Source organism: Leucoraja erinacea, unplaced genomic scaffold (assembly GCF_028641065.1).
Source record: "Leucoraja erinacea ecotype New England unplaced genomic scaffold, Leri_hhj_1 Leri_1017S, whole genome shotgun sequence".
NCBI classification, from domain to species: domain Eukaryota; kingdom Metazoa; phylum Chordata; class Chondrichthyes; order Rajiformes; family Rajidae; genus Leucoraja; species Leucoraja erinaceus.
Window position 1 is genome coordinate 1 of NW_026575250.1, and position 19177 is coordinate 19177.

The 19177-nt window shown below is 53.3% G+C and overlaps 1 protein-coding gene across 1 annotated transcript in view; it reads right to left on the bottom strand.

Moving 5' to 3' along the window:
* Positions 1-36: 36 nt before the first annotated feature.
* The window catches only part of LOC129715109 (5-aminolevulinate synthase, non-specific, mitochondrial-like), a 36725-nt gene continuing 17584 nt past the window's right edge, over positions 37-19177 (bottom strand). The window contains exons 5-9 of the mRNA XM_055664979.1: positions 17745-17967; positions 13791-13925; positions 9700-9884; positions 6748-6912; positions 37-317 (exon numbers count right to left, since the gene is read on the bottom strand). Of these exons, the coding sequence (XP_055520954.1) occupies positions 37-317; positions 6748-6912; positions 9700-9884; positions 13791-13925; positions 17745-17967 (989 nt within the window). The remainder of the gene's footprint in view (positions 318-6747; positions 6913-9699; positions 9885-13790; positions 13926-17744; positions 17968-19177) is intronic.

Sequence of the window (19177 nt, forward strand, 5' to 3'; positions counted from 1 at the left end):
GAATGGCTTCTAATCTTTCTATCTGCAGTTCCCTTCTCAACCACTCACATGTATGTGGGATGATGTGACTGGGCAGTTAATGGCGGGGAGCCCAGCGTCCAGCAACAGTTGTCGAAGGTGGCGAACGTTGCGCTGGTGAGATCGCCGTAGACGGGCCCCCTCTTCGCCCCGTAGAACGCGCACCGACTCCAGCGCGCCGGCCAACACCATGGGCGGCAGCGCCGTGGTAAAGATGAAACCAGCGGCGTAGGACCGCACCGCGTCCACTAGCGATGATGTCCCAGCGATATATCCTCCAACGCACCCGAATGCCTTACCTGCAAAACCGATACAAAAATGGTTTAGGCTTGTGCTGCAATACAAAGCACTTTAGTTGTCCCCGAGCGGCAATTCAGATGTCCCTGCAGCACACTAATAAAAATACAACATAGCATTCAAGAAGTCTTCTACCGCTGCACCATCGAGAGCATCGTTACCAACTGCATCACAGTATGGTACGGCAACTGCTCTGTCTCCGACCGGAAGGCACTGCAGAGGGTGGTGAAAATTGCCCAACGCATCAGCGGTTCCACGCTCCCCTCCATTGAGTCTGTCCAAGGCAAGCGCTGTCTGCGAGGGCGCTCAGCATCGCCAAGGACTGCTCTCACCCCAACCATGGACTGTTTACCCTCCTACCATCCGGGAGGCGCTACAGGTCTCTCCGTTGCCGAACCAGCAGGTCGAGGAACAGCTTCTTTCCGGCGGCTGTCACTCTACTAAACAACGTACCTCGGTGACTGCCAATCACCCCCCCCCCCGGACACTTATTATTTATTTTTTATTCAAATCGTTTGCTATGTCGCTCTTCAAGGGAGATGCTAAATGCATTTCGTTGTCTCTGTACTGTACACTGACAATGACAATTAAAATTGAATCTGAATCTGAATCTGAAGTTTAACATTAAAACCAGGACAAGGGGGTCACAGCTTAAGGATCAAGGGGAAATCCTTTAAAACCGAGATGAGAAGAACTTTTTTCACACAGAGAGTGGTGAATCTCTGGAACTCTCTGCCGCAGAAGGTAGTTGAGGCCACACAGTTCATTGGCTATATTTAAGAGGGAGTTAGATGTGGCCCTTGTGGCTAAGGGGATCACGGGGTATGGAGAGAAGGCAGGTATGGGATACTGAGTTGGATGATCAGCCATGATCGTATTGAATGGCGAATGGTGCAGGCTCGAAGGGCCGAATGGCCTCTACTCCTGCACCTAATTTCTATGTTTCTATGTTTCTAAAACACAAAACATCCCCCCACAATGGTTCCCACTGTGGGGGAAGGCACAAAGTCCAGTCCCCATCCACTTGTCCACCCAAAGTCGGGCCTATTGAGGCCTCCACAGTCACCGTTGCGGGGGCCCGATGTTCCCGGCTGTTCTCGCCGTGTGATGGTACTCCGACGTCGGTAGAACCCTCAGCGGCTTGGGTGCCAGGAACGACCGCCTTCTTACCGGAGACCGCGGCCTCCAGGCCAACAGACGTAGCCCCACACACTGGCGATCTCGGCGGATGTAAAGTTCAGCGCCGCAGCTGGCCGCTCCACAGAACCGCGGATGTTATTATCGGCGGTCCCAGCATACTGGAGTTCCAGCGCGGCGACCCAGGCAAGGCATCGCCCGCTCCACGACAGCGCTCCAGCTCCGCGCCGCCGCCAAAGCCCGGGCTCCGGCCAGGTCCCCTCAGGAAAAGTCGCTCCAGGACCCGTTGGTAGGCCGCGAGGACAGGTCGAAGCTGCTGCTCGGAGGAAGGCAGCCTCTCCAACCAGGTAGGGACTTGAAAAGTCCCAGGTAGGGACTTGTCTGGGAACATTACCATCTGGTTCGGGAATTGCTCTGCCAAGGACAAGAAGGCTCTGCAGAGAGTAGTGCGTTCGGCCGAACAAACGCACTATGGGAACTTCACTCACCCCCCTGCAGGAACTATACAACAGGAGGTGCAAATCCAGAGCAAACAAAATCATGAGAGACCCCTTCCCTTCCACCCCTGCAACGGACTGTTCCAGCCGCTACGGTCAGGCAAACGCCTCCGTTGCCATGCAGTGGGGGCGGAGAGGTTGAGAAGGAGTTTCTTCCCAGAGGCAATTCGGACTGTAAACGCCTTTCTCACCAGGGACTAACTCTACAGAACGTTTTTCCTTCTATTATTTATTACGTAAAATAATATGTGTGTTATGATTGTGTTTATAATTTGTTTGGTTGTTTTGTTGTTCCGCGAGCATTGCCACTTTCATTTCACTGCACATCTCGTATGTGTATGTGACAAATAAACTTGACTTGACTTGACTTGTAAAGCAGTTTCCCCCTTTCCCCTCCACCACCCCCCCACACATAAAAGATTAGACTCCCCGACTAAACACTTTAACGTACTAAAAATAATAAAAATAAATGAAAGAAAACGGACATCTGCAAGATCGCCACCGTTCAAGACAGCGCACCCCAATTTCACAGCAATCGGAGGGCGATCTTTTTTAATATTTTATTTTATTAGAAGTAAGTTCAGTCATATGGCACCAAAGTGCCTAATATATATTTTCATAATACATTTTATGTACAACTTCTTTTTTTTGTGTTACATTGGAAAAAGATTTGAATAAGAAAAAGAAGTTAGATAGTAAAGGATAGAAAGATGTGAGGATCTTAGTGAAACATATATAGGTTGCTTGGTTTATTGGGCCTCCAAAATAGTCCAAATGGGATTTGAAACTGGAGGTGGCACCTCATCTCCCCGCTCCCCCACACCTCTCTCCCCGTCCCCTCTCTCCCTCCCCCTCCCCCACCTCCTCTCTCTCCCCCGTCCCCCTCTCTCCTCCCCCTCCCAGCCCTCTCTCCCACACCCCCCCACCCCTCTCTCCCCCCTCCCCTCTCGCCTTCTCCCCTCTTCCTCTCTCCCCTTCCTCTCTCCCCTCTCCCCCACCCCCCCCTCCCTCTCTCTATCTCCCTCCCCCTCCCCCACACCTCTCTCCCCCTCGCCTCCCCCTCCCCTACACCTCTCTCCCCCACACCCTCTCCCATCCCCCACCCCTCCCTCTCTCTCTCCCCCTCTCCCTCTCTCCTCCTCCTCATCCTCCCACCTCATCCCTCCGCCCCCTGCCTCCCACCCCTCTGTCCCTCTTCCACTCCTCTCCCACTTATCCCACACCTCTCCTCACTCTCCCTCCCCCACCCCTCTCTCTCCCCCTACATATTCCTCTCCTCCCCCCCCTCCTCCCCACTCATCCCTCTCTCTCCCCTCCCCCTCCTCCCTCCTCCTCCATCCCCCACCCCACTTTTCCCCCCCCCCCTTCCCCCCCCCTTCTCTCTCTTTCCTCCCCCCACCCCTCTCTCCATCCTCCCCCCATCCCTCTCCTCCCTTCCGCCTCCTTCCCCTACCCCTCTGTCCCCCTCTTCCACTCTCTCTCCTCCCACCCCTCTCTCTCTCCCCCTCCCCTCTCTCCTCCCTACTATTCCTCTCCTCCTCCTCCCCTCCTCCTCCCCACCTCAAAGAACTCTCTCCCCCTCCCCTCTCTCCTCCCCCTCTCCATCCCCCTCTCCGTATCTCCCTCTCCCTCACCCCCCTTTCCCTCTCTCTCCATCTCCCTCCTCGCCTCCCTCCCCCTCTCCCCCCCCCCTCCCCCCTCCCCCTCCCCTTCTCCCCCCTTCCCTCTCTCCCTCCGCCTCCTCCCCCCCTACCCCTCTGCCCCTCCCCTCCCCCTCCCCCTCTCTCCTCCCCCCCTCTCTCCTCCCCTCCCTCCATCCTCCCTCTCCTCTCCCTTCTCCTCCCACCCCAGCCCTCTCTTCCCCCACACCCCCCTTCCCTCTCTCTCCCCCCCCTCTCTCTCCATCTCCCTCCCCACTTATCCCACCCCCTTCCCTCTCTAACCCCCCCCCCTCTCCCCACTCTCCCTCCCCCTCCCCTCTCTCTCCTCCCCCTCCCCTCTCTCCTCTCCTCCATCTCCCTCTCCTCCCCCTCCATCTCCCACCGCCATCCCACTCTCCCCCACCCCCTCTTCCCTCTCTCTCCTCCCCCTCCCCTCTCTCCATCCCTTCCCCCCCCCCCCCACCCCCTTCCCTCTCTCCCTCCGCCCCCTTCCTCCTACCCTTCTGTCCCTCTTCCACCTCTCCCACTTACCCCCACCCCTCTCTCCCCCCCCCTCTCCATCTCCCTCTCCTCACCCCTCTCCCCTCCTCCTCCTCCCACCCCAGGGCTCTCCTCCCCACCCCTATCGCCCCCCCACCCTCTCTCCCCCTCCCCTCTCTCCTCCCCTCCCCCACCCCTCTCTCCACCCCCTCCATCTCCCTCTCTCCCTCCTCCTCCCACCTCCCCCCCTTCCCTCTCTCCCTCCGCCCCCTTCCTCCAACCCCTCTGTCCCTCCTCCCACCTCTCTCCCACTTACCCCACCCCTCTCATCCCTCCCCCACCCCTACTCCCCCCCTCCCCCTCCCCCTCTCCCTCTTCCACCACTCCCCTCGCCTCCCCCTACCCCTCTACCCCTCCCTCCCTCCCACTCTTCCACTTCTCTCCTCCCTCTCTCCTCCCACTCCTACTCTCCCTCCTCCCCACTCTCTCGCCCCTCTCCCCCCCCCCCCCCACCCTCTACCCCTCCCTCCACACTCTTCCCCCTCCCTCCCCCTACCCCATCTCCCTCCTCCCCCCCCCTCCCTCCCCCACACCTCCTCTCCTCCCCCCATCCCTCTCTCCTCCCGTACCCCAAGGTAGACAAAAATGCTGGAGAAATTCAGCGGGTGCAGCAGCATCTATGTGGAGCGAAGGAAATAGGCAACGTTTCGGGCCGAAAAATGAGGAGATGCAACGAGACCTGGGTGTCATGGTACACCAGTCATTGAAAGTAGACATGCAGGTGCAGCAGGCAGTGAAGAAAGCCAATGGTATGTTAGCATTCATAGCAAATGGATTTGATTATAGGAGCAGGGAGGTTCTACTGCAGTTGTACAGGGTCTTGGTGAGACCACACCTGGAGTATTGCATACAGTTTTGGTCTCCAAATCTGAGGAAAGACATTCTTGAGAAGGTTCACCAGACTGATTCCTGGGATGTCAGGACTTTCATATGAACTGTGGCCTCAACTACCTTCTGTGGCAGAGAATTCCACAGATTCACCTTCTCTGTACTCCCTCTATGGCAAGAATGTCTTTCCTCAGATTAGTAGACCAAAACTGTGCGCAATACTCCAGGTGTGGTCTCACCAAGACCCTGTACAACTGCAGTAGAACCTCCTTGCTCCTATACTCAAATCCTTTTGCTATGAATGCTAACATACCATTCACTTTCTTTACTGCCTGCTGCACCTGCATGCCTACTTTCAATGACTGGTGTACCATGACACCCAGGTTTCGCTGCATCTCCCCCTTTCCCAATCGGCCACCATTTAGATAATAGTCTGCTTTCCCGTTTTTGCCACCAAAATGGATAACTTCACATTTATCCACATTATACTGCATCTGCCAAACATTTGCCCACTCACCCAGCCTATCCAAGTCACCTTGCAGTCTCCTAGCATCCTCCTCACAGCTAACACTGCCCCCCAGCTTTGTGTCATCCGCAAACTTGGAGATTTGCCTTCAATTCCCTCATCCAGATCATTAATATATATTGTAAATAGCTGGGGTCCCAGCACTGAGCCTTGCGGTACCCCACTAGTCACTGCCTGCCATTGTGAAAAGGACCCGTTTACTCCTACTCTTTGCTTCCTGTCTGCCAGCCAGTTCTCTATCCACATCAATACTGAACCCCCAATGCCGTGTGCTTTAAGTTTGTATACTAATCTCTTATGTGGGACCTTGTCGAAAGCCTTCTGGAAGTCCAGATACACCACATCCACTGGTTCTCCCTATCCACGCTACTAGTTACATCCTCGAAAAATTCTATAAGATTCATCAGACATGATTTACCTTTCGTAAATCCATGCTGACTTTGTCCAATGATTTCACCACTTTCCAAATGTGCTGCTATCCCGTCTTTAATAACTGACTCTAGCAGTTTCCCCACTACCGACGTTAGACTAACTGGTCTGTAATTCCCCGTTTTCTCTCTCCCTCCCTTCTTAAAAAGTGGGGTTACGTTTGCTACCCGCCAATCCTCAGGAACTACTCCAGAATCTAAAGAGTTTTGAAAGATTATTACTAATGCATCCACTATTTCTGGAGCTACTTCCTTAAGTACTCTGGGATGCAGCCTATCTGCCCTGGGGATTTATCGGCCTTTAATCCATTCAATATACCCAACACCACTTCCTGGCTAACCTGGATTTCACTCAATTACTCCAACTCCTTTGACCCGCGGTCCCCTGCTATTTCCGGCAAATTATTTATGTCTTCCTTAGTGAAGACGGAACCAAAGCAGTTATTCAATTGGTCCGCCATATCCTTGTTCCCCATGATCAACTCACCTGTTTCTGACTGCAAGGGACCTACATTTGTTTTAACTAATCTCATTCTTTTCACATATCTCTAAAAACTTTTGCAGTCAGTTTTTATGTTCCCTGCCAGTTTTCTTTCATAATCTATTTTCCCTTTCCTAATTAAGCCCTTTGTCCTCCTCTGTTGGTCTTTGAATTTCTCCCAGTCCTCCGGTATGCTGCTTTTTCTGGCTAATTTGTACGCATCATCCTACTCCAGAATCTAAACTAGTCACTGCCCGCCATTGTGAAAAGGACCCGTTTACTCCTACTCTTTGCAGGGAACCCAGAGGGTCGAGGACGTTCGGCACTGACTTACCGAGGGTTCCCGAGACGATGTCGATCTTGTGCGGGATCCCGTCACGCTCGCCGATGCCCGCACCTTGACGCCCGTACAGACCCACCGCGTGGACCTCATCCACGAACGTGATCGCCCCGTATTTGTGAGCCACATCGCACAACTCTTCCAGCGGGCAGATCCCCCCTAGGCGACAGGAAACAGAAACAGCCTCACACCGAGTGTTTGGAGAGTGGCTGGTGAATGGATGGCTCAGTAGTAGAGTTGTGGCCTCACCAACTTCATAACAAGACGATTTCAGTATAGGAGTAAAGAGGTTCTTCCGCAGTTGCACAGGGCTCTGGTGAGACCACATCTGCAGTATTGTGTACAGTATTCACATTTACATGGTAAATGGTAGGGAATTGAAGAATACATTTGAACAGAGGGATTTGGGAATAACCGTGCATAGTTCCTTGAAGGTGGAATCTCATATAGATAGGGTGGTAAAGAAAGCTTTTGGTATGCTAGCCTTTATAAATCAGAGCATTGAGTATAGAAGCTGGGATGTAATGTTAAAATTGTACAAGGCATTGGTGAGACCAATTCTGGAGTATGCTGTACAATTTTGGTCGCCCAATTATAGGAAGGATGTCAACAAATAGAGAGAGTACAGAGGAGATTTACTAGAATGTTGCCTGGGTTTCAGCAACTAAGTTACAGAGATAGGTTGAATAAGTTAGGTCTTTATTCTCTGGAGAGCAGAAGGTTAAGGGGGGACTTGATAGAGGTCTTTAAAATGATGAGAGGGATAGACAGAGTTGATGTGGACAAGCTTTTCCCTTTGAGAATAGGGAAGATTCAAACAAGAGGACATTACTTCAGAATTAAGGGACTGAAGTTTAGGGGTAACATGAGGGGGAACTTCTTTACTCAGAGAGTGGTAGCGGTGTGGAATGAGCTTCCAGTGGAAGTGGTGGAGGCAGGTTCCGTTGGTATCATTTAAAAATAAATTGGATAGGCATATGGATGAGAAGGGAATGGAGGGTTATGGTATGAGTGCAGGCAGGTGGGACTAAGGGAAAAAAAGTTGTTCGGCATGGACTTGTAAGGCCGAGATGGCCTGTTTTCCGTGCTGTAATTGTTATATGGTTAAATGGTAAAGCTAATGGAATGTTGGCCTTCATAACAAGATGATTTCAGTATAGGATTAAAGAGGTTAGAAACATAGAAACATAGACAATAGGTGCAGGAGTAGAGGCCATTCGGCCCTTCGAGCCTGCACCATTCGCCATTCAATATGATCATGGCTGATCATCCAACTCAGTATCCTGTACCTGCCTTCTTTCCATACCCCCTGATCCCTTTAGCCACAAGGGCCACATCTTAACTCCCTCTTAAATATAGCCAATGAACTGGCCTCAACTACCTTCTGTGGCAGAGAGTTCCAGAGATTCACCACTCTCTGCGTGAAAAAATGTTTTTCTCATCTCGGTCCTAAAGGATTTCCCCCTTATCCTTAAACTGTGTGTGTGGCCCCTTGTTCTGGACTTCCCCAACATCGGGAACAATCTTCCTGCATCTAGCCTGTCCACAACCCCTTAAGAATTTTGTAAGTTTCTATAAGATCCCCTCTCAATCTCCTAAATTCTAGCGAGTACAAGCCGAGTCTATCCAGTCTTTCTTCATAAGACAGTCCTGACATCCCAGGAATCAGTCTGGTGAACCTTCTCTGTACTCCCTCTATGGCAAGAATGTCCTTCCTCAGATTAGGAGACCAAAACTGTACGCAATACCAGGTGTGGTCTCACCAAGACCCTGTACAACTGCAGTAGAACCTCCCTGCTCCTATACTCAAATCCTTTTGCTATGAAAAGATTTAATAGGAATCTGAGGGGTAACCTTTTCACACAAATGATCTACCGGAGGTTTTAGCTGATGCAGGGACTATCCCAAATTTTAAGAAATGGTAAGGTAAGTTCATGGATAGGACAGGATTGGAGGGATATGAACCAAACGCAGGTAGGTGGGACACATGTAGCTGGGATAAGTTGGCCGGTGTGGACAAGTTGAACAAGTTAGGTCTTTATTCTTTGGAGCGCAGAAGGTTAAGGGGGGACTTGATAAAGGTCTTTAAAATGATGAGCGGGATAGACAGAGTTGACGTGGATAAGCTTTTCCCATTGAGAGTAGGGAAGATTCAAACAAGGGGACATGACTTCAGAATTAAGGGAGGGGTAACATGAGGGGAACTTCTTTACTCAGAGAGTGGTAGCGGTGTGGAATGAGTTTCCAGTGGAAGTGCCGGAGGCCGGCAGGTTCGATTTTAACATTTAAAAATAAATTGGGTAGGTATAGGGTGATTTCACGAAAGGTCACTGGAGCGTAGATCCCTAGAATTTAGGAGATTGAGAGGGGATCTTATAGAAACTTACAAAATTCTTAAGGGGTTGGACAGGCTAGATGCAGGAAGATTGTTCCCGATGTTGGGGAAGTCCAGGACAAGGGGTCACAGCTTAAGGATAAGGGGGAAATCCTTTAAAACTGAGATGAGGAGAACTTTTTTCACACAGAGAGTGGTGAATCTCTGGAACTCTCTGCCACAGAGGGTAGTTGAGGCCACACAGTTCATTGGCTATATTTAAGAGGGAGTTAGATGTGGCCCTTGTGGCTAAAGGGGATCAGAGGGTATGGAGAGAAGGCAGGTACGGGATACTGAGTTGGATGATCAGCCATGATCATATTGAATGGCGAATGGTGCAGGCTCGAAGGGCCGAATGGCCTCTACTCCTGCACCTAATTTCAATGTTTCTATGTTTCTATGTGTCTTATGAGTCTGTTTCTCCACGGGGGGAACCCACAAACGCCGTACAGTTATCGCCCGTAGTCGGGATCGAACCGGATCTCCGACGCTTCTAACCGTAATTTTACCGCTGCTCCACCGTGGCCAGTGTGGTTGGGCGATAGGGAGGAGAGGGAACATTCACCACTCACCATCCATGGAGTGCACCGTCTCAAATGCAACTATTTTGGGCGTCTCCGGCTGGGACTCCCTCAACAGCTGTTCCAAATGTTGGGCGTCGTTATGCCGGAAAACGTACTTGGGAACTCCGCTGTTCCGGATGCCCTGGATCATCGATGCGTGATTCCCAGCGTCCGAGTAAAACTCACACCCTGCGGGTTACAGATGGGCTGTTTACAAACATAGACAATAGGTGCAGGAGTAGAGGGAGTGCAGAGAAGGTTCACCAGACTGATTCCTGGGATGTCAGGACTGTCTTTGAAGAAGACTGGATAGACTTGGTTTATACTCTCTAGAATTTAGGAGATTGAGAGGGGATCTTATAGAAACTTACAAAATTCTTAAGGGTTTGGACAGGCTAGACGCAGGAAGATTGTTTCCCGATGTTTGGGGAAGTCCAGGACAAGGGGTCACAGCTTAAGGATAAGGGGGAAATCCTTTAAAACCGAGATGAGAAGAACTTTTTTCACACAGAGAGTGGTGAATCTCTGGAACTCTCTGCCACAGAGGGTAGTCGAGGCCAGTTCATTGGCTATATTTAAGAGGGAGTTAGATGTGGCTAAGGGGATCAGGGGGTATGGAGAGAAGGCAGGTACGGGATACTGAGTTGGATGATCAGCCATGATCATATTGAATGGCGGTGCAGGCTCGAAGGGCCGAATGGCCTCTACTCCTGCACCTAATTTCTATGTTTCTATAGAGGCCATTCGGCCCTTCGAGCCTGCACCATTCGCCATTCAATATGATCATGGCTGATCATCCAACTCAGTATCCCGTACCTGCCTTCTCTCCATACCCCCTGATCCCTTTAGCCACAAGGGCCACATCTAACTCCCTCTTCAATATAGCCAATGAACTGTGTGGCCTCGACTACCTATGTACTCGCTGGAATTTAGAAGATTGAGGGGGGATCTTACAGAAACTTCCAAAATTCTTAAGGGGTTGTGGACAGGTTAGATGCAGGAAGATTATTCGCGAAGAAGGGTTTCGGCCCGAAACGTTGCCTATTTCCTTCACTCCATAGATGCTGCTGCACCCGCTGAGTTTCTCCAGCATTTTTGTGTACCTTCGATTCTCCAGCATCTGCAGTTCCTTCTTAAACACAGATTATTCCCGATGTTGGGGCAGTCCAGAACAGGGGGCCACACACACACACACAGTTTAAGGATAAGAGGGAAGTCTTTAATGTGGTCTCACCAGAGCACTATACAACTGCAGAAAAATCTAAGGGATTGGACAGGCTCTCTTAAATCTAACTCCCTCTTAAATATAGCCAATGAACTGTGTGGCCTCAACTACCTTCTGTGGCAGAGAGTTCCACAGATTCACCACTCTCTGTGTGGGGAAAAAAAAGTTTTTCTCATCTCGTTCCTAAAAGATTTCCCCCTTATCCTTAAACTGTGAGCCCCTTGTCCTAGACTTCTAACCCTCCCGCCCCTGCTCCTGCACACACTCCCCCTTCTAAATCCCTCCCCATCCCCTCTTCCTACCTCCCCCCCCCCCCCCACGACTCACTCCACCCCCCTCCCTCTCCCCCCTCTGCCCCATCCTCCTTGTTCCTCAACCTCACCCCCATATAACCATATAACAATTACAGCACGGAAACAGGCCATCTCGACCCTTCTAGTCCGTGCCGAACACATAATCCCCCTAGTCCCATATACCTGCGCTCAGACCATAACCCTCCATTCCCTTCCCGTCCATATAACTATCCAATTTATTTTTAAATGATAAAAACGAACCTGCCTCCACCACCTCCACTGGAAGCTCATTCCACACAGCTACCACTCTCTGAGTAAAGAAGTTCCCCCTCATGTTACCCCTAAACTTAATTCCTTAATCCCTTAATTCTCATGTCATGTCCCCTTGTTTGAATCTTCCCTACTCTCAGTGGGAAAAGCTGATCCACGTCAACTCTGTCTATCCCTCTCATCATTTTAAAGACCTCTATCAAGTCCCCCCTTAACCTTCTGCGCTCCAAAGAATAAAGCCCTAACTTGTTCAACCTTTCTCTGTAACTTAGTTGCTGAAACCCAGGCAACATTCTAGTAAATCTTCCTCCCTCCCCCACACAATCCCCTCTCACTCCCTCCTCCCCATCCCCCTCCTCCTCCCCACACTTCACTCCCTCCCATCTCCTTTCCCCCCCCGCACAGTCCCTTCTCACTTTCCCTCCCCCCCCAAACCTCCCCCTCTCTTCTCCCTCGACCCCCCCTCCCCCAACCTCATTCTCTCTCCCTTTCCCCCTCCCCACCCCAACCTCATTCTCTCTCTCCTCTCCCCTCTCTCTCTCCCCCCCCCCCCCCAATCTCATCTCTCTCCTCCCCCCACCTCCCCACCCCACCCCTCATTCCTCTCTCCCTCCCCCTCCCTCCCCCCATTCTCCCTCCCCCCTCACCCTCACCTCACTCCCCTCCCCCTCCCTCTCCCCCCGTCCCCCCCCCCCAATCCCCTCCTCATTTCTCCTCCTCCCACCCCCACCTTCATTCTCTCTCTCCCTCCTTCCCTCCCCCCTTCCCCCCCCCCCTCATTCTCTCTCCTTCCCACTCCCCCCCCCCCTCCCCACCCCTCAATCTCATTCTCTCTCTCTTCCTCCCTCCCCACCTCAACCTCATTCTCTCTCCCGCTCCCCAGATCCCAACCTCCTTTTCCCCCCTCCCCCAACCTCATTCCCTCTCCCCCTCCACCCACCTCAACCCTCTCTTCTCTCTCCTTCCCTCCCCCCCCCACCCCAATCTCATTCTCTCTCCCTCCCCTCCCCCTCCCCCTCCTCCCTCCCCCCCAACCTCATTCCTCTCTCCCCCCTCCCTCCCTCTCCCCTCCCCCCCCTCTCCCCCTCTCCCCCCTCCCCACCCCAATCCTCATTCTCTCTCCCCCCCCTCCCTCCCACCCCCACCCCCCTTCTCTCTCTCCTCCCCCCCCCCCAACCCAATCCTCATCTCTCTCCTCCCTCCCTCTCCCCCTCCCCCCCCCCCCCCCCCCACCCCCCTCCCCCTCCCTCCCTCCCCTCATCCTCTCCTCTCTCCCCCTCCTCCCCCCCTTTCCCCTAATCTCATTCCTCTCTCCCTCCCCCCCCCCCTCCCCTCCCCCCCCCCCCCCCATTCTTCTCTCCCTCCCCTCCCCCCCCACCCCAACATTCGTCATCCTCTCTCTCCCCTCTCCCCCCAACCCCCCCCCTCATTCTCTCTCCCTCTCCTCTCCCTCCCCCTCCTGATTCCACCTCCCCCCCCCCCCCCCACCTCTCCCCCCTCCCTCCCCCTCTTCCCCCTCCCTCTCCCCCTCCCCTCACCTCCGTCCCCCTCCCTCTCCCTCCCTCTCTTCTCTCCCTCCCTCTCCCTCCCTTTCTCCTTCCCTCCCTCCCTCCCCCCCTCTCTCCCCCCCTCCCCCCCCCCCTCTCCCCCCCCCCCTCCCCCCCCCTTTCCCCCTCCCTCCTCCTCCTCTCCTCTCCCATCCCCTCTCCCCCCCCTCCCCAACCTCACCCCCAGTCTCCTCCCTCCCCCTCCTCCCCTCCCCCTCCCTCTCCCCCTCTCTCTCTCTCCCCTCCCAGTCACCCCTCCCCCCAACCTCATCCACTCCCTCTCTCCCTCCCCCTCCCCCCCTCGCTCCCTCCTTCCCCCCCCACCCCCCCCCCATCATCTTCACCTCTCCCTCTCCCCCCTCTCCCTCCTCATTCCCTCTCCCCCTCTCCCCCCTCCCCCCCCCCTTTTATCATTCCTCTCCCCCCCCCCACCCCACCCTCATTTCTCTCTCTCTCTCCCCCCCTCCCCATCAATCTCATTCTCCCTCCCTCCCTCTCCTCCCCTCCTCACCTCAATCTCATTCTCTCCCCCCCCCCCCCCCACCCTCATTCTCTCTCCCCCCTCCCCACCCCACCCCTCCTCTCATTCTCCCCCCCCACCCCTCCCCACCCCTCCCCCTCACCCTCCCCCCCCTCCCTCTCCCTCCCGCCCCTCCCCACCGTCCTCCCCCTCCCCCCTCCATTCTAGCCAGGGTGAAGAGGGTCCCCCGTCTCTGCAAAAGCAGGAAGGTTCTCCATGAGGAGGCTATGTTCGATCGTTTTTGCCACAAAGCCTTGAGAGAGGAGTGTGCATCCTTGCTGTGCCGGCCAGTTCCCTCTCCCAGCTCCACGTGGAACTTGCTGGTCCCCGAGATGTTGCGGGTGCCCCCTGCCCCGGCTCCGTGCCTCTGTACCGTCTCCCTGCGGGGCCAATCACCGGCTATAGTTACAGCAGGCAGGAGACAGAGAAACATAGACAACAGGTGCAGGAGTAGAGGCCATTCGGCCCTTCCAGCCTGCACCATTCGCCATTCAATATGATCATGGCTGATCATCCAACTCAGTATCCCGTACCTGCCTTCTCTCCATACCCCCTGATCCCTTTAGCCACAAGGGCCACATCTAACTCCCTCTTAAATATAGCCAATGAACTGTGTGGCCTCGACTACCCTCTGTGGCAGAGAATTCCACAGATTCACCACTCTCTGTGTGTGAAAAAAATGTCCCACAGTCAACAAAATAGAGATAGGGTGGTAAAGAAAGCTTTTGGTATGCTAGCCTTTATAAATCAGGGCATTGAGTATAGAAGCTGGGATGTAATGTTAAAATTGTACAAGGCATTGGTGAGACCAAATCTGGAGTATGGTGTACAATTTTGGTCGCCCAATTATAGGAAGGATGTCAACAAAATAGAGAGAGTACAGAGGAGATTTACTAGAATGTTGCCTGGGTTTCAGCAACTAAGTTACTGAGATAGGTTGAATAAGTTAGGTCTTTATTCTCTGGAGCGCAGAAGGTTAAGGGGGGACCTGATAGAGGTCTTTAAAAAGATGAGAGGGATAGACAGAGTTGATGTGGACAAGCTTTTCCCTTTGAGAATAGGGAAGATTCAACAAGAGGACATGACTTCCGAATTAAGGGACAGGAGCTTAGGGGTAACATGAGGGGGAACTTTACTCAGAGAGTGGTAGCGGTGTGGAATGAGCTTCCAGTGGAAGTGGTGGAGGCAGGTTCATTGGTATCATTTAAAAATAAATTGGATAGGCATATGGATGAGAAGGGAATGGAGGGTTATGGTATGAGTGCAGGCAGGTGGGACTAAGGGAAAAAAAATGTTGTTAGGCACGGACTTGTAGGGCCGAGATGGCCTGTTTCCGTGCTGTAATTGTTATATAGTTATATGGTCCTAAAAGATTTCCCTCTTATCCTTAAACTGTGCCTCTGGGTGGATGTACGTGTGGGCTCCATGGACTGGCTGGGCCAAAGAGCCTGTTTCCCTGCTGTACGACTATGACTAATCCGGAGGTATTCACTCAATGGTAATTTAACCCCTCCCACCTCTCTATCTCTCTCTCTCTATCTCCCTCTCCCTCTCTCCCTCTCGGCCTCCCTCTTTCCCTCTCTCTCCACTCTCTCTCTCTATCCCTCTCTCTCTCTATCCTTCCCTCTCTCCCTCTCACTCCCCTTTCCTCTCCCTCTCTTCTTTCCCCTCTACCTCTCTCCTTCCCTCTCACTCCCCTTTCCTCTCCCTCTCTTCTTTCACCTCTACCTCTCTCCCTTCCTCTCTCTCTATCCCTCTCTCTCTCTCCTCTCGCCCTCCCTCTCTCCTCTCTCCTTTCCCCCCTCTCTCTCTATCCCTCTCTCTCTCTCTATCACCCTACCTCCTCTCCCTCTCCTCTCCCTCTTCTCTCTCCCTCTCTATCTCCCTCTCTCTCTCTCTCCCTCTCCTCTCCTCTCTCTCTCCCTCCCTCTCCCTTCTCTCCCTCCCTCTCTCCCCCCCCTCTCTCTCCCTCTCTCCCTCTCCCTCCTCTCTCTGTCCTCCCTCCCCCCTCTCTCTCTATGTCTCTCTCTTTTCTCTTGTCTCTCTTCCTCTCTCTCCCTCCCTCTTTCCCTCCCTCTCTCTATATATATATATCTCCCTCTCTCCCTCTCTCTCTCTCTATCTTTCCCTCCCTCTCCCTCCCCTTCTCTCTCTCCCTCTCTTCCCTTCTCCCTCTCTTCTCTCTCCCTTCCTCTCTCTCTCTCCTTCCCTCTCTCGCCCTCTCTCTCCCTCTCTCTCTTTCCATCCCACTCTCTCTCTCTATCCCTCCCTCCCTCACTCTCTACCCCGCTCTCTCTCCCTCTCCTCTCCCTTCTCTCTCCCCCCTCTCTCCCCTCTCCCTCTCGCTCTCCCTTCCCCTCTCTCCCTCCCCCTCTCTCTCTCCCTCCCTCTCCCTCTCTCCTCTCCCTCTCTCCCTCTCTCTCTCTGTCAATCCCTCTCTCTCCCGTCCTCCCTCTCTCTCTCTGTCTCTCCCTCACTCTCCCTCTTTTTCCTCTCCCTCTCTCTCCCTCCCTCTCTTTTTTACACAGAGATTTTTTACCATCTAGGGTTCCTGAGCAGTGTTTTCATGTCACCGTTATATGTCTCTGCAAACTTGCCTTTCCATAATTTGACCACAGGTGCGCAGTGTAGAGTGGTGTGCAGTATGCTCGAAATAGCGACATCTTCACCACATCTGCACATGCACCAAATTTACGCAAGAGGATATTCGCTGTGTGCATACACCATGCGTCAATCTCTATATGTCACCATAGATGAGGCTCGCACCAGGGTCTCATCCATACCCCGCAACACTGCTCTCTCTCCCCATCCCCCCACTCGCAACAAGGGCAGAGTCCCCCTAGTCCTCACCTTTCACCCCACCAGCCGGCAAATACAACACATAATCCTCCGTCAGTTTTGCCACCTCTAATGTGACCCCACCACTCACCACATCTTCCCATCTCCCCCCCATGTCTGCCTTCCGCAAAGACCGCTCCCTCCGCAACTCCCTTGTCAATTCTTCCCTTCCCTCCCGTACCACCCCCTCCCCGGGCACTTTCCGTTGCAACCGCAAGAAATGCAACACCTGTCCCTTCACCTCCCCCCTCGACTCCATTCAAGGACCCAAGCAGTCGTTCCAGGTGCGACAGAGGTTTACCTGTATCTCCTCCAACCTCATCTACTGCATCCGCTGCTCTAGATGTCAGCTGATCTACATCGGGGAGACTAAGCGGAGGTTGGGCGATCGTTTTGCCGAACACCTCCGCTCACAGTCCGCAATAACCAAGCTGACCTCCCGGTGGCTCAGCACTTCAACTCCCCCTCCCATTCCCAATCCGACCTCTCTGTCCTGGGTCTCCTCCATGGCCAGAGCGAGCAACACCGGAAATTGGAGGAACAGCACCTCATATTCCGCCTGGGCTGCTTGCGTCCGGATGGCATGAACGTTGAATTCTCCCAATTTTGCTAGCCCTTGCTGTCTCCTCCCCTTCCTTAACCCTCTAGCTGTCTCCTCCTCCTTTTTTCCTTCCTTCTCAGTCTGAAGAAGGGAGGGAGAGAGGGTGAAACATAGAAACATAGAACATAGAAATTAGGTGCAGGAGTAGGCCATTCGGCCCTTCGAGCCTGCACCGCCATTTAATATGATCATGGCTGATCATCCAAGGGAGGGAGGGATAGAGCGAGAGGGAGGGCGGGAGAGAGGGAGAGGGAGGGATTGACAGAGAGAGAGAGGGAAGGAGAGAGGGAGAGGGAAAGAGGGAGAGGAAGATAGAGAGAGAGAGGGAGGGGCGAGAGAGAGAGAGAGAGAGAGAGAGAGAGAGAGAGAGAGAGAGGAAGGGAGAGAGGGAGAGGGAGGGAGAGAGGGGGAGGGAGAGAGAGGGAGGGATAGAGAGAGAGGGAGGGAGAGGAGAGAGAGGGAGGGAGGGCGGAGAGGGAAGGAGAGGGAGAGGGAGGGAAAGAGGGAGAGAGAAGATAGAGAGGAAAGGAGAGAGGGAGAGGGAGGGCGAGAGAGAGCGAGAGAGAGAGAGGAAGGGAGAGAGGGAGAGGGAGGGAGAGAGGGAAGGAGAGAGAGAGGGGGTGGAAGGGAGAGAGGGAGTGAGAGCGTCGCCTATTTCCTTCGCTGCACAGATGCTGCTGCACCCGCTGAGTTTCTCCAGCAATTTTGTGTACCTTCTACATGTCCATCTATGTGTGTGCGTGTTACTCTGCGCACTTACACGATGGCGTTGAGTACATGGGGATGACTGCTCATTCCGAGATAGTCGTTGCTGCACCACACCGACACATCAGCTGCCTTCCCCTCCAGCGACCCGGGGTAGTGTTCTGCCAGCGGGTATTCATCCGCCTTGCGGTTCACGGTGTTAAACACACGGTATGTGTGGTCATTCTTCTTATCCTCAATCTTACGCTCAAAGAAGCTGTCGTAATCAAAGTTGGTTGCTGGAGGAACATGAAGTGGAAGGGGGGTAGTGGAGGGATAGAGAGAGAGGGAGAGAGGGGGGGAAAGTGAGAGAGGGAGAGGAAGGGAGAGAGGGAAAGTGAGAGGGGGAGAGAGAGAGAGAGAGAGAGTGGGAGGGATAGGGAGAGGGAGATAGAGGGATGGAGAGGGAGAGAGAGAGAGGAAAGGGGAGAGGGAGAGAGAGAGGAAAGGGGAGAGGTAGAGGGATAGAGAGATAGAGAGAGGGAGAGGGAGAGAGAGAGATAGAGGGAGAGAGAGGGAGAGGGAGAGAGGGAGATAGAAAGAAGGAGGGAGAGAGAAGGAGAGAGAGGGAGAGAGATAGAGAGGGATACTTTGGCAATATAACAATGTTTTTTATCATGCCAATCACGTTTGAAAATTGAAAATTGAAGAGACAGAGAGAGAGGGAGAGAGGGAGAGGGAGATAGAGAGAGGGAGAGGGAGGGAGAAAGGGATAGAGGGAGAGAGAGAGGGAAAGTGAGAAGGGAGAGAGGGAGAATGAGAAGGGAGCGAGGGAGAGGGAGGGATAGGGAGAGAGAGGAAAGGATAGAGGGAGAGGGAGATAGAGAGGAAGGGAGAGAGGGAGAGGAAAGGAGGGATAGAGAGAGAGGGAGGGAGAGGAATGGAGAGAGGGAGAGTGAGAGGGAGCGAGGGAGAGGGAGGGATAGGGAGAGAGGAAAGGGAGAGAGAGAGAGAGGGAGAGGGAGATAGAGAGAGGGAGAGGGAGGGAGAGAGAGGGGGATAGAGAGAGAGGGAGAGGGGAAAGAAGAGAGGGAAAGGAAGGGGGAGAGAGAGGGAGAGAGGGAAGGATAGAGAGAGAGAGGGATAGAGAGAGAGTGAGGGAGAGAGACAGAGGGAGATAGAGAGAGGGGGAGATAGAGAGGTGGGAGGGGTTAAATTACCATTGAGTGAATACCTCCGGATTAGTCATAGTCGAACAGCAGGGAAACAGGCTCTTCGGCCCATCCAGTCCATGGAGCCCACACGTACATCCACCCAGAGGCACAGTTTAAGGATAAGAGGGAAATCTTTTAGGACCGAGATGAGAAAAACATTTTCCACACAGAGAGTGGTGAATCTGTGGAATTCTCTGCCACAGAAGGTAGTTGAGGCCACACAGTTCATTGGCTATATTTAAGAGGGAGTTAGATGTGGCCCTTGTGGCTAAAGGGATCAGGGGGTATGGAGAGA